Consider the following 15,099-nt stretch of genomic DNA (forward strand, 5'->3'; position numbering starts at 1 on the left):
GACGCACAGGCCCAGATGCCATGGCTCACGGGCCCAGCCACTCCGCGGCATGTGGGATCTTCCCGGACCGGGGCATGAACCCGCGTTCCCTGCATGGGCAGGCGGACTCTCAACCACTGCGCCACCAGGGAAGCCCCCAGAATAACAGAACTTTTAAATTAAGTTTCTTTTTTTTCCTTTGAGATTTTTGGAACTTCAGAGAAAGTGAAGAGTGATAGCATAGAGCAATTAAATTCACTGACAGAAACCATCTGTTTCAACCAATTCTCGTGACTTTTTTAAATTTCAAAGATAATGCATTTTTACTGCAAAACATTCAAACAACACAGAAAGACATAAAGTTAAAAAGGAAAGCTCTCCTCTTTTCTTACTCCCTAATCCCATACCCCAGAAGTAACAACTGCTAGCAGCTCGTTCAATGTCCAAATATTTTTCTATGTATATATAAGCATATACAGTCATTTTTTTACAAATTTGAATCATATTACTACCTTAAGCTTTTGTTATCATTTCTAATTAATTGAAATGTAGACGTATACTGTTTTTCTTCTACTTATTTCTATACTTCTCTCTCCTACTAGAGGTCAGAGTTCATCTGAAGGCAGGAGGTGTCTTGTTAATATTTTTTCTAAATGCCTACTAAGGTGACTTGCTTTTTTTTTTTTAAGCAGTCTCCATAGAGACTCTCAAAAATTGCCAACGCCAACTATATTTCAAGTCTTCATGGCAGGGTATTAGGAAATTTTTCAATTAGCAATAATCATGCCTCGGATAAACCTCATTGGCTATGATACTGCCACTGCACAAAGCTGCCTTGTATTTGCTAAATAAGTGTTTATAGACTTGAATTTAAGCAATCAATCAACATAAATGAATGAAGAGTGAAGAAAAGGATAAAATAATAGCCATGGGTTGAGGCCTTCCCTGGTGGCACAGTGGTTAAGAATCCGCCTGCTGGGGCTTCCCTGGTGGCGCAGTGGTTGAGAATCTGCCTTCTAATGCAGGGGACACGGGTTCGAGCCCTGGTCTGGGAGGATCCCACATGCCGCGAAGCAACTGGGCCCATGAGCCACAACTACTGAGCCTGTGCGTCTAGAGCCTGTGCTCCGCGACAAAAGAGGCTGGGATAGTGAGAGGCCCGTGCACCGCGATGAAGAGTGGCCCCCGCTTGCCACAACTAGAGAAAGCCCTCGCACAGAAACAAAGACTCAACACAGCAAAAATAAATTAATTAATTAATAAAAACTCCTACCTCCAACAAAAAAAGAAACGCCTGCCAATGCAGGGGGCGTGGGTTCAAGCCCAGGTCCAGGAAGATCCCACATGCCCCAGAGCAACTAAGCCTGTGCGCCACAAATACTGAACCTGAGCTCTAGAGCCCGCGAGCCCCAACTACTGAGCCCGTGTGCCACAACTACTGAGCCTGCGTGCCACAACTACTGAAGCCCGTGCACCTAGAGCCTGTCCTCTGCAGCAAGAGAAGTCAGCGCAATGAGAAGCCCGCACACAGCAACAAACAGTAGCCCCCACTCGCCACAACTAGAGAAAGCCCATGTGCAGCAAAGAAGACACAACGCAGACAAAATAAATAAATAAATAGATTTATTTTTAAAAAATAGCCATGGGTTGAAGGAAAGAGATAAGTAAGAATGATTTCTCTAAACTTGATTTTGCTGATGTGTATAATTTCTTGAAGGGGAAAAATAATTAAGCAGAACAGAAGGTAATGCTGATGAACTGTTTGACTGGAGACTGAGGGGGTTGGATAAAGGCGTAATCAAAACCATGACTCTTAGATTGTCTCTTAGAGTGTTCCTGGCACCCAAACACTGTCAGATGGCTTTCTCAATGTACTGGCCCTTGTTTTTGTGCCATGTCTGTTACATACCCTTGCATTTGCACAGCCTGTTCAATCACCTTTGAGTCTAAGATGTAAAAGTCTGTTTCAAAAGCTCATAATTTAATTTGCATCATGTCCAGAAATCACAGTGATCTAGAAGCTGAAGGATTTAGTTCTAATTCTGGCTTTGCACTAACTGAGACCTTGGGCAAGTCACTTCTTTTTCTTTTTTCTTTTTTTTTTTTTTTTGGCCGTGCCATGCGGCTTGTGGGATCTTAGTTCCCTGACCAGGGATTGAACCCTGGGACCCTGCAGTGGAAGCGCAGAGTCCCAACCACTGGACTGCCAGGGAATTCCCAAGTCACTTATTTCTTTTGCTTCAGCATCTTATCTATAATAGAGAGTTTTTAAGAATTGGACCAAATGATCTCTAAAGTCCATCTTCTACCTCTAATTAGCAAGCAAGGACACAGAACTTGGAGCAATACAGCCTGGGCTTGACTTAGCTTATGAACAAGCTACCTAACCTCTCTTCCCTCTCCTATAAAACGGGAATAATAATAGTACCTACCTCTCAAGATTTAAATGAGGATTAAATGAGATGGTACATGGAAAGTGCTTAGAATAGTGCTCAGCACATTTAGCACTAAATATATGTTCATTCTTATTACTGTTTATATTGTAAATTTTCTATGGTTCTGTAATTTAACCACTATTCTGTTTTATTTGATCATGAAAGTCACTCATCTTTAAGGACCATTTAATTATGATTTGTTCAAAGGTGATGCTGAGCTAACTGCTATGCAACCACAGCGTCCCTGCCCTTTCAGTCTAATATTGACAATGGTGTAAACATCACCATCCTTGGTCAAGACAGTCAAGTGTAGAAATGGTTCCTAAGGGACTCATTTAGCCTCTGACACCAGTAAGGACAATATCCAATGTCAACATCGCTGGTTCTAGGAAAGAGGTACAGGGAATTACACATAAATGTTACATGCTGTACTAGACACTTAGACAACTACATGGTTTTCTGAATACCTCAAATTTGCTGGCAGGTCCTCCATGAACTTTCTAGGTGATCCTAAATTCCAGACACGTATAGATATTTTATTCTCAACAGGTGAGAGTGGGACCCTCAATCTAGGACTGTTTAGTTCTTTTAAGAACCAAGTACAGCCTAAAGAAAATATAATTTTAAAACAGTATGCTGTGGTTCAAGTCAAATGGCCTTTCCCCAACATTCAAAATTTAGAACTGGTGGGACATACAGAAAGCACGATGGTTTAGTATAGTGATCAGAGAGGCCTGGATTCACATCCTGTCTCCACGACTACCTAGCCTCTGTGAACTTCAGTTTCTTCTCTAAAATGGGAAAAATAAAACCTGCTTTGCAGAGGCTGTATTATCAACAACGTATGTCAGGTCACCAACAATCTAGCTGATCCATAGTGGGCATTTATTCAACAAGTATTCTATGCCAGGCTCTTCCCTGGACATCTGTATGTATAACTGTGAACAAAAGAGATACAGTCCCTGCATTCAAGAAGCTCCTAGGCCAGGAGTGGATCTATGTTGCATGGGCCTGAGACTTACATAAGGAAAAAATTCAAAATTATGGACACAAAAGTTGGTACAAAAGTAAACATCTAGGGCTTCCCTGGTGGCGCAGTGGTTAAGAATCTGCCTGCCAATGCAGGGGACACAGGTTCGAGCCCTGGTCTGGGAAGATCCCACATGCCGCGGAGCAACTAAGCCCGTGAGCCACAACTACTGAGCCTGCGCGTCTGGAGCCAGTGCTCCACAACGGGAGAGGCCGTGACAGTGAGAGGTCCGCGCACCGCGATGAAGAGTGGCCTCCGCTCGCTGCAACTGGAGAAAGCCCTCGCACAGAAACGAAGACCCAACACAGCCAAAAATAAATAAATAAATTTATAAAAAAAAAAAAAAGTAAACATCTATTTAGAATGAGAAAAATATTACAACAAATTACTGTGGTCTTGGAGATTCAGATTCCTTATTTTCTGAGGTCTCTTCAAGGAATTTATCAGAAATATCGATACTTACTTAGAAATGTTTCCAATCACTACCTGGCTCCCCACCCTCCCAGCACATTTCATGGGGACTCAGGCGAGTGAGGAGTACTGAAGTTTCAGCTTCCTTAGGTTCATGGTCAGTCTGCCTTTGTTGCAGGCCCCAAAATGGTAGGTCTTATTTTTGTTTCTGTACAAATTATATTGTCTGTAATTTTCAAAGTGGTTTCTATATTGACTATCTTTAACTTTTTATTCCTAAATCCTGAGGAAAGGCTTTAAGTCTCCAACCCAGGCCATTTTAGCTTCAATTATACTTGGAGATACAGTCTTTTTGCATTAAAAAAATTACTAATAGGATCACTATTGTTAATTTAGTACTAACAGAAAGCTTAAAATGTCATTTCACCTTCTGCAAAGTTGGCTTGCAAATGTTCTCCTTGGGTAAGGAACCTGAACTTCAGTAAGGTACCAATTTACTGATATTGATTTCTTCTAAGTGCCCTTCTAATATCTGGGGAAACCCACAGATGCTTCTTTTAATAAATTATGAACTTTATTCTAGACCTTTTTCCCATTGTGTTGCCAGGTTTAGATTCTGGCTCAGGCATTGGTTTAGTTTAGTAATATTATACTTGAAATTAGAATTCTATAACAATAATAGGACTTCTTTTAAGGAACAAATATATTAGGGTTTAGTTTTTACATGATTTCTATGTGGAAATCCTGACGCTACGCAAATTGATAATAATCGATGATTTGTTAGAATAAGTTGAAAATATAATGATTGAAAAGAAAATAGGAGGAAAACGAATTTTAATATGATCATTACTGAGTTAGTCCAACCATAGAAAATATGAATTCGAACCATTAAAAATAGAATGGGTAAATATTTTCTTTATGAAAGGTGGTAACTTTTGTTAATATTTAAATTCTCTCCTAAGAATAACGAGGGTAAAATATTGTTTCCAAGAGTTTCAAGATTGTCAAAAAAATAATAAGAAAATGACAATCACATAATTTTTTTTTAGCAATGAACAATAAAGTTCACATATCTTAAGCACCCAATAAATATTTGTGGAATGAATGAATGTTAAATAATCTGGAAGAGCAGCAATTGTAACTAGTAGAAAACTTGATACTTAATATAAAGAAGTGCTGAGTAAATTAAATAATAAATCAAACTGAAATGAATCCTAGCCCAAATGAACAATGAATAATTTTGATCAGCAGCAAAAAAATAAATGAGGACAAAGCGGACAGCTGCGAGCCTTGAGAGGTCAGGGAGCACCATCTGTGAACACCCCTCATGCCTACACAACTCCCCACCATTCTGCACAGTAAGTTAAATAATTTTCAGCTCGCTCTTTCAAAGTCCTTAAAATTTAGGTTCATGTGGTTTTCATAGGGTCTTTACATGTATTACCTCATTCCATCTTCACAACGATTCTCTATAGAATGTTTATTTTTAGCTCAGTATAATGAAGGAGGGAACTGAGGCTGCTAAGAGGGAAATGACTGGTCCAAGACCGTAAAGCTAATTAGTAGGAGGGCCAGTACTAGAGCCTGGGTGTCCTGCTTTCAAGACCCGGGTCCTGTCCCCTGTGGTACCAAGTAGGTGAGTATCACTTTTATATCATTCCTGATGGCCAGTTATCCCCCAAAAGAGCAATCAATGATTCCAAGCAGGTGGTCAGAAAACACTCTCAGTGAAGGACAAAATGTATGGAAATCAATTTGGAAACATGCAAAACAATTCAAAAAATAGGTAGCTCATTCCTGGGATTAAAAAAAGGAAAGGATTTAAACAAATTAAAGGCTATAAGACCAAAGTTAGTTACTACATTATTTATGACAGGAAAGAAGGAAGGCATGAGGAGAGAGAAAGAGAGAGGGAGGAAGGAGGGAGGGAGGGAGGGTAAGTAAAGGGAGGGAAGAAGGAAGGGAAGATGGCACGAAAAGAAAAACAAGCTAATTTTTATCAAAAGAGGGAGATGACTAAGTAAATCATATTTCATCAGATTGATGAATTGTTATACCAAGATTATTATGAAAACTAAAAATAACATGGAAAATGTTAGAGTGACTTTAGCTGGGAAATATATTTGGAAAAGTTGGGGGGAACACAGAAATATGAAAACAGTTTGCTCTGTGGAGTTTTAAAGTATATTTTCTTTAATGATTTTCATTTAATACTTTATTAAATAGCTTTAGCAATAAACAAGTTTATAGTTCACATGAAAATATTTCAGCCAAAATGTGGCTAAATTCATGCACAGATTTGAAAATTTAACAAAAATTTAATTTTTGACAAATGATTGGGTGTTCCTTAAATACAGACACGTGTAATGCGCTAGGTTTCTTCAACGTACGCCTTCCAAAGCACTGCCTTCCACCCGTGTCCCTTCCACCACGTCTCCCTGACCTCTGACCCCTTCTTCATCTTTGTTTCTAAAGTTGTCCAGCTATCTTATTTGCCTCCTATCATCCACAGAACTTATCTGAGCCTGGACTTCCAGGGGCATCAAAGAACTGCTACGTTAGATTAGAGGAGGGAACAGAATGAGATATTAGGCCCCTGGCTGTCTCTCAGTGACATTAGGTCCTGCTATCTGCCTCAAAAAGAAAAAGCTGACTTCCCCTTTAAGCTACTGAATCTAAAGAACAAAGGTTGAAGCTCCCTTAAATCAATCATTCCAAAGGTAGACGGCCTTGTACAAGATAGAGGGTAACCTTGGAAAATCACAGAATGACTGTTGTGTAAGGTTGCAGGGCCCAGGTTGCACTCCCCCGCCAACCCCAGTTCAGTTTCCCCAACAGACCTCCTTTATGAGCGTTGGACCAAAGCACACACATAGATACCCCAGTTTCATCAGGAGTTATGTCAAACTCACTGCCTCAGAGCCATAGTTTTTACCTTGTTACCTGGCGAACAGATCAGGTTATAACTACAAGTGCTGCACAAAGAACCTCCCCCACATTCTCCACATGAGGATGGAGAGGCTGTCTTCAGCCCAGAGCAAAGATAACCCTAGATACCTTGATAGCCTATGCAAATAGCAGCAAAGGTGAAAGAGACACTGTGAAACACCAAGGTCAACTTGGGGCATAACAACACATGTATATATAGATATATGGAGAGATATATATCTCCAGAAAACTCGGTTGGAAAGCTATTGCAAAGGTACATGTCTGTCATCACAGCTTAGGTCATCTTTCATATAGTTACAGAAATATGCAATAGAATATCTATTTCAAAGAAAAGCCCCCCTGCTTTTTTTCCCTATTAGAACCGGTTAACTGCTATTAGGGCTGGTTTAATACATTTATACTAATTTCATCTCACTCTCCCTTTAGTGTCTGATGGCATCATATTCACAAGGCAGCTAGTTTATGGCTCAGAATCTTACGTGTGTTTAGTGCTTCACAGTTTACACATAAGAGGTGCACACCCACCCTAAAGAGGTGTACTGATCACTCACTGCGGCTTTTATGGTTGAAAGCGCTGAGGCTACCAAGGGATTAAGTGACTGCTTAGAATAAAGCAAAGAATGCCTCCCTGTGAATTCTAGTAATGCATGATTGCTTTTGTTTCAAATCAGGAAAAATGCAGTTAAGAGTTTCTGCTGTGTATACACTACCAAATGTAAAATAGATAGCTAGTGGGAAGCAGCCGCATAGCACAGGGAGATCAGCTCAGTGCTTTGTGACCACCTAGAGGGGTGGGAGAGGGAGGGTGGGAGGGAGACGCAAGAGGGAGGGGATATGGGGATGTATGTATATGTATAGCTGATTCACTTTGTTATACAGCAGAAACTAACACACCATTGTAAAGCAATTATACTCTAATAAATGTGTTTAAAAAAAAAAAAAAAAAAAGACTTTCTGCTGTGATTCCAGCCCCAGAAAAGTCCAGAAAGAGCTGCTGAGACCACTTAAGGTGGAATCTGCCCTGGGCTGCCCTGAGATTCCTTTCAGAAGCTGGAACCTAGGGGTGGAGGCAGGGGAGAAGGCTACAGCCTGAACACTTTTCTGAGAAGGACATTCTTAAGGATCTTTGGGAACGTTTGGGTGCTGAGTGGTTCCAGGATCTTCCGATGAAAATGGAGTAAGAACAGGTAGATAGAGGTAATACCTTGAGTCATGTACTTCTTCAGAAAATCTTTCATGGAATTATTTAAATTAGCTATTCTTGCATAAAGCAAGGAGACACCAGTTTTGAAATCCTCAGCCCTTACATTAATGTCTATCTTTCCCCACTTAACAGAGTTTATGGAACATTTTTAATGTCCACAGGATCTATTAGGTTTGAGCCATTGCTCGTATTTTTTTGTTTTTGACCTTCAAAAAGGCACTTTTAGATAATTCAGCGCAATATAAAACATCTCCAATGAGCAAAAGGAAAGCTAAAGAACAAGACTGAAAGCAGACTTTGTGGGTTACAAACAGTAAGGGTTTGTGCCCTTGTTTTAGAAACACCCAATTAGAGGAGAAATTGGCACACCTGGGAAGAGCCATTAAGAGACAAGCAAGTCAGGTGCTGAGAGGAGGAGAAGCGGATACGTAAAGGAGCAAGCTCTGGCTGGCCAGGCAGGAAGGAGACCTTGCACATTTAACTGGCCTTTAGTCCTTAACTGGAGTCCTCAAGTTAAGAACCATACAGCTAGCTCATGGTTCTTTATTGAACCATGCCTCTGCCTTAATTTAGTGTCTTATTTTATTCAGTTTTATATGTTTCTCTTTCATACATTTTAGTCTTATTTTCCCATTAAGATTATTGGCTCCTGAGAGCAAATCCCTGCACCATTTATTTCAGCCTCTCAGGGCAGGGCAAGACAGGCAATGAGTCAGTGCTCAGTAAGTACCTATTAAATAGACTGGAAACTGATCACGAGGCTCTGTTTTAAGTGAATGCAACAGGAAATGTAAATTCCAGGGGGACCAACAATAAAAACATCCATCTTTAGGCAGTAGCTCCTAGGTGCTCTATTCTATGCTACATATTTAATATGTACATAATGCTCTACATCTAACAACAACTTTACAAAGGGTATTATTATTTTTAACTTCATTTTACAGCTGAGGATATGAAGAGATTTCACACAGGCTAAGTGCCTTATCTAAGGCTACTATAGTTAGTACCTGAACTTCAAGCCCAACTGTGCTGACGCCAAATCCTACACCATTTCCACTGGTTTTCTGAGTTGTGCCATGCCTGCCACCCTTTTATAATAATAGTAATAATAGCTAAGGCTTATATAGAGCTATACTGTGTGCCAGCCACTATTCTAGAGTGCATTAATTCATTCAGTCCTTACAACAAGCCTAGGAGGTGAGCTCTATTATTATCCATTTACAGAATATAGAAATTGTATTATCCTGGACTTCTAAGTTAGGGCCAAAAGAAGACTCTGTAGAACAATGAAAGCGCACTGCTCTGAGTCTTTCTATGTAGAGGAAGAAACCCTATAATCCACATAGTGTCTCACCTGTACCCAGCCCCAAGAGAGCCTGGAAGGGAGCCAGGGAGAGGAGAAGTAAGATGGAGCTGGGACAAGAGCTCTCTGCCTGCCTCTTGGTAATCCTATAAGGGAGGCTTTAGGATGGAAGCACAGGGGAAGTGAACAGAGAGCAGACTTTGCGGTCATCAGGGTTCCCTGGCAGCTTTCCCCTGCAGCACCCGACGCTTCACTAATTTGTCCATGAGAAGACCTTCTATCAGCCAAGTCACAACCCCCTGAGTAAAGACAGTAAAGATTAACAATATTTTCTTGTTCTTAGGCTCATTCAAAAGTTTGGCATAACTACAATAGAAATTTCCGCCCACATCAGAAGGGTCAGTTATCAATCACGCTGGGATCCCACTGGATTGAACCAAACAGATCAGAAAACACAATGGATATACTCAAGTGCCAACAATCCATGGTTTCTGTGCTTGGGTGGTTTGCCAACCCTATCCACGGGGATGGTAACTATCCAGAGGTGATGAAAAAGAAGTTGTTCTCCATTCTACCCCTTTTCTCTGAAGCAGAGAAGAATGAGATGAGGGGCACAGCTGACTTCTTTGCCTTTTCCTTTGGACCCAACAATTTCAAGCCCTACAACACCATGGCTAAAATGGGACAAAATGTGTCCCTCAGTTTAAGAGATGTGCTGAACTGGATTAAACTGGAATATGGCAATCCCCGAATCCTGATCACTGAGAATGGCTGGTTCACAGACAGTCATGTGAAAACAGAGGATACCACAGCCATCTACATGATGAAGAACTTCCTCAACCAGGTTCTCCAAGGTTGGTTGCACATTAGCTCAAAACAACTGTCTTGAATACTTATGCTATAGGGTATTTAAAGTCACCTTTGAATATATGATTATTGTTGTTACGGTCATTGCTGGACTTCTCTATTTTCCAATGTTGACAGAATTTTTTAACGTTACTCTTGTCCTTTTTTCTTTATAAATGTATTTATTTATTTATTTCTGGCTGCGTCGGGTCTTCATTGCTGTGCATGGGCTTTTCCCTAGCTGCAGTGAGCGGGGGCTACTCCTCGTTGCGGCGCGCGGGCTTCTCATTGCGGTGGCTTCTCTTGCTGCAGAGCACAGGCCCTAGGCGCGCCGGCTTCAGTAGTTGTGGCACGGTGGCACGTGGGCTCAGTAGTTGTGGCTCACGGGCTCTAGAGCGCAGGCTCAGTAGTTGTGGCGCACGGGCTTAGTTGCTCTGTGGCATGTGGGATCCTCCCGGACCAGGGATCAAACCCACATCCCCTGCATTGGCAGACGGACTCTTAACCACTGCGCTCCCAGAGAAGTCCCACTCTCGTGTCCTTTTAAATAAAGGTCTGAAAACAATAATTTTAGACTGTAGATACATCCTTAATTGGCAACAAGATGCTGTTTCATTCCTTTAAAAGGACATAATGCTAAAGGAGACATGTCAAAAGTTTTCTAACAGTAGTACTTTAGTCTAAGATGCTGAAAGCTTTTTTTGATTGTGCTCCTTTTACTCTACTACATGACTCAATGACAAAAAGTCTGAAGACAAAGAATGAGCCATGAATGGCTAAGGTGAGCAACTTCTATTGTTCTTGGATATTTCTCTAAGCCCTGCCCATCCCCTCATTCCTTTTCCTTTACTCAGGTAGTGACATCTGCAGGGCGCTGACTGAAACGATGGAGCAGAGGACAAGCTCGAGTTATGATGTTCTGTCCCCTACACAGTTGGGCTCCATTTCTCTCCTATGTAAAGGAATTCTCAGTGGATCTTTCTACAACTCTGTAGCTCTCTTTAGAAGTCACAAGCTTGGAGGGAATTCCCTGGAGGTCCAGTGGTTAGGACTCGTGGCTTTCACTGCTGAGGGCCCGGGTTCTATCCCTGGTCAGGGAACTAAGATCCCAAAAGTGGTACAGCATGGCCAAAAGAAAAAAAAATGTCACAAGCCTGGAGAAAAATTCCTGGTTCTGCAGAAGAGAGTGTTCAGGGAGGGTCCTCAAGGAGAGCAAGACGTACTGTCCCAACTTGCAGGAGGAGCACATGGAACAGAGCCTTGCCCAGCCACGGGGCACATGCACATGGGGGCCTCCAGAGCAGAGAACTCTGCCCACAGGGCCTGGGCCAAATGCCAAGCACTTTGGCAAAAGTGGTGTCATTCCCCAGGCGTTACCATTCCACCACTCCTCAGGACCCTACGACAGCAGAGAGACTAGAACCAGGGCCTGCTGAAACATACTTATTTCATCGGAACCCCTTTTTTTAGGCTGTGCCATGCGGCGTACAGGACCCCAATTCCCCGACCAGGGATGGAACCCACGCCCCCTGCAATGGAAGCACAGAGTCCCAACCACTGGACCACCAGGGAAGTCCCACATCAGAATCTCTTGACATCAATTCCCTTGACATTGACTCCACCTTTTAGGAAAAGAATATCAGTGATAAAACCCCCAAAGTGCAGAAATGAGACATTACCATGAGAAAATGAAAGTTTTTAAGAAAAATGGTTTGTGACTGATTGGGGTATTTGTGGTTTTAATTGCATATTTCATTTTTATCTAGTTCCTAAAAGTTATTGAATTTAAAGCTAGAAAGTTCCTGAGAGATCATCTTTTCCAAACTTCTATATTTACAAATGAGGAAACAGAGATCAAGAAACTTGCCCAATAGCCCCGTCCCAGGAGCACAGGAGAGCAAGCCCTCTCCCCTCCTGCCCCTCGGCCCAGTCAGTTCTTGTTCTCTTACATCACTGTGCTTCTTTCTCCTCCTTAAATCTACATTCACATATGCTCATTCTCAAAGCTGATATTTCAGTCCCTGAGGATTGTTTCACAGAAGATAGTTTGTCCACAAATGGGAACCAACCCAAGGTTGAAATGAGAAACTCTTGGTCATGAGCAGACATCTACATTGGTCCCAAAGGGCTCTGGAAATTATCATGCCCTCTGACACAGATTTTTTTTTTAACTATTTCAATTCAGTATTTTACTTTTTTTTTTCTTCTTATAAATCCTCAACTGCTATTTATTTATTTATTTGTTTATTTTTGGCTGCGTTGGGCCTTTGTTGCTGCACGCGGGCTTTTTCTAGTTGCTGCGAGCGGGAGCTACTCTTCTTTGTGGTGCACAGGCTTCTCACTGCAGTGGCTTCTCTTGTTGCAGAGCACGGGCTCTAGGCACACGGGCTTCAGCAGTTGTGGCTTGCGGGCTCTAGAGCACAGGCTCAGTAGTTGTGGTGCACGGGCTTAGTTCCTCCACAGCATGTGGGATCTTCCTGGACCAGGGATCGAACCCACGTCCCCTGCATTGGCAGGCAGATTCTTAACCACTGTGCCACCAGGGAAGTCCTCTGACACAGATTTGCACACTAAGCCTCAGGAATGTTTTAAATTTTATCCTTTAACTGTGTCATTCACTTGGGAAGACCACTCTAGATGAAAATAATTGCCCCTTTTCAAATATAAAAATAAATTTTCTATTTGATATATTGGGCCTGCGAATTAGGAAAAAGGTTGGTTTCACAATATGCTGCCCCCGGCATGTCATTAGTGAAGTCGTAAACATGAACCAGAGTGTGTAGTCCTCTGAACATCTCTGCTTTTTTCCTTCTGTGCAGCTATCAAGTTTGATGAAATACGAGTGTTTGGTTACACTGCCTGGTCCCTCCTGGATGGCTTCGAATGGCAGGATGCTTACACCACTCGCCGAGGATTATTTTATGTGGATTTTAATAGTAAACAAAAAGAAAGAAAGCCCAAGTCTTCAGCACGTTACTATAAAGAGATCATACAAGACAATGGTTTCACTTTGAAAGAGTCCACACCAGATGTGCAGGGTCAGTTTCCCTGTGATTTCTCCTGGGGCATTACTGAATCTGTCCTTAAGGTAAGTGGCTACTTACAACTTAACTATAAAGTGGTGCAAATAGTACACAATATTTTCTTTCACTTTACTCAGTGACATCTAGGAGATAACTGTCAGACAATATCAAATACCATGATCACCTGGAGGTTATGAGGGGAAGTTGGGGAAAGAGGAAGGAAGAGGAAGAATTCATGCTTACTGAGAGCTTTTCATACTGCCCTCAAGTTGTATACAGTCTAGAGTGAACTTACAGTCATTTTTGTGAGAGGCATTTGTTAGTACTGTCAAAATTAAAGGAAAATAATTTTATAGATTTTAAAAAAAATTTTTTTGGCTGGGCTGCATGGCTTGCAGGATTTTAGTCCAGGGAATGAACCCTCAGCAGTGAAAGCACGGAGTCCTAACCACTGGAATGCCAAGAATTCCCTAGATTTTTGTTTTGTCAAAAGCAAATTGTTAGTGGCCTTTTATTTCAGTGATTCCTCTTATTTGATAAATTTGGGTTATTTGCCTTATGAAGTCTTTATACCCCAGTGGGGCCTCCTGGCTTGTCTCATTCCTCACCTTCTTCAGATGTTTAATCAGATGTCACTTTCTCAATAAGGCTTCCCTCCACTCCAAAAAGCATAACTCCATCACTATCAGTGCACATTCCCCCTTCCTGCTCTATTTTCCTATATAGCATTCATCACTCTCTAGCATACTATGTACATTACACATTTCCCTTTTTTCTCCAGCTGTACTGAGATACAATTGACATACAATATTGTGTAAATTTGAGGAGTATGATGTGTTGATTTGACACGTTTATATGTTACAAAATTGTTACCACTGTGGCATTAGCTATCACTTCCATACCATCACACGCAATTCCCATTTCTTTTTTTGTGGTAAGAAAATTTAAGATCTACTCTCTTAGCAACTTTCAAGTATATAATACAATATTATTAACTATAGTAACCATACTGTACAACAGACCCCCAGAACATGTTAACCTTTTTTTAAAAAATGTTTTCTACATACAACAGCTTTCTTTTATTAATTAATTTATTTATTTTTGCTGTGTTGGGTCTTCGTTTCTGTGCGAGGGCTATCTCTAGGTGTGGCAAGTGGGAGCCACTCTTCATCGCGGTGCACGGGCCTCTCACTGTCGTGGCCTCTCTTGTTGCAGAGCACAAGCTCCAGACACGCAGGCTCAGTAGTTGTGGCTCACGGGCTTAGTTGCTCCGTGGCATGTGGGAACCTCCCAGACCAGGGCTCGAACCCGTGTCCCCTGCATTGGCAGGCAGATTCTCAACCACTGCGCCACCAGGGAAGCCCCGAACATGTTAATCTTATAACTGGAAGTTTGTGCCCTTCAACCGGCATCTCCCCATTTCCCCCACCCCCAGCCCCTGATAACCATTTTACACATTTTTCTTACTGATCACCTGTCTTCCCCTACTAGAATGCAAACTTTCTCCTCAAGAGGGTGGAGAGGTTTAAGGCTTTGTTGCCTGCTGTATGCCTTACTAGAGCAATGTCAGGCACATGGCAGGTGCTCAATGCATAGTGCATGAATAAGGTCAACTTTTAGAGCCAGGTGAGCCCTTCGAAACCTCTTACTCCAAATCCTTCATCTTACAGCTGAGGAAAGTAAGACCCATCAATTAATAATTGAGCCCTGGGCTTCCCTGGTGGTGCAGTGGTTGAGAGTCCACCTGCCGATGCAGGGAGCACGGGTTCGTGCCCCGGTCCGGGAGGATCCCACGTGCCACAGAGTGGCTGGGCCCGTGAGCCATGGCCGCTGAGCCTGCGCGCGTCCAGAGCCTGTGCTCCGCAGTGGGAGAGGCCAAGGCAGTGAGAGGCCCGCGTACCGCAAAAAGAAAAAAAAAA

The 15,099-nt window shown here is 42.1% G+C and overlaps 1 protein-coding gene across 1 annotated transcript in view; it reads left to right on the forward strand.

The window, feature by feature from the left end:
* KLB (klotho beta) overlaps positions 1-15,099 on the forward strand; it is a gene marked incomplete at both ends in the record, with an annotated part of 36,292 nt that overhangs the window by 11,449 nt on the left and 9,744 nt on the right. Inside the window, 2 exon segments of the mRNA XM_079710891.1 lie at positions 9,655-10,165; positions 12,977-13,245. Coding sequence (XP_079567017.1) covers positions 9,655-10,165; positions 12,977-13,245 — 780 coding nt within the window.

Source organism: Hyperoodon ampullatus (assembly GCF_949752795.1).
Source record: "Hyperoodon ampullatus genome assembly, chromosome: 1".
NCBI classification, from domain to species: Eukaryota; Metazoa; Chordata; class Mammalia; order Artiodactyla; family Ziphiidae; genus Hyperoodon; species Hyperoodon ampullatus.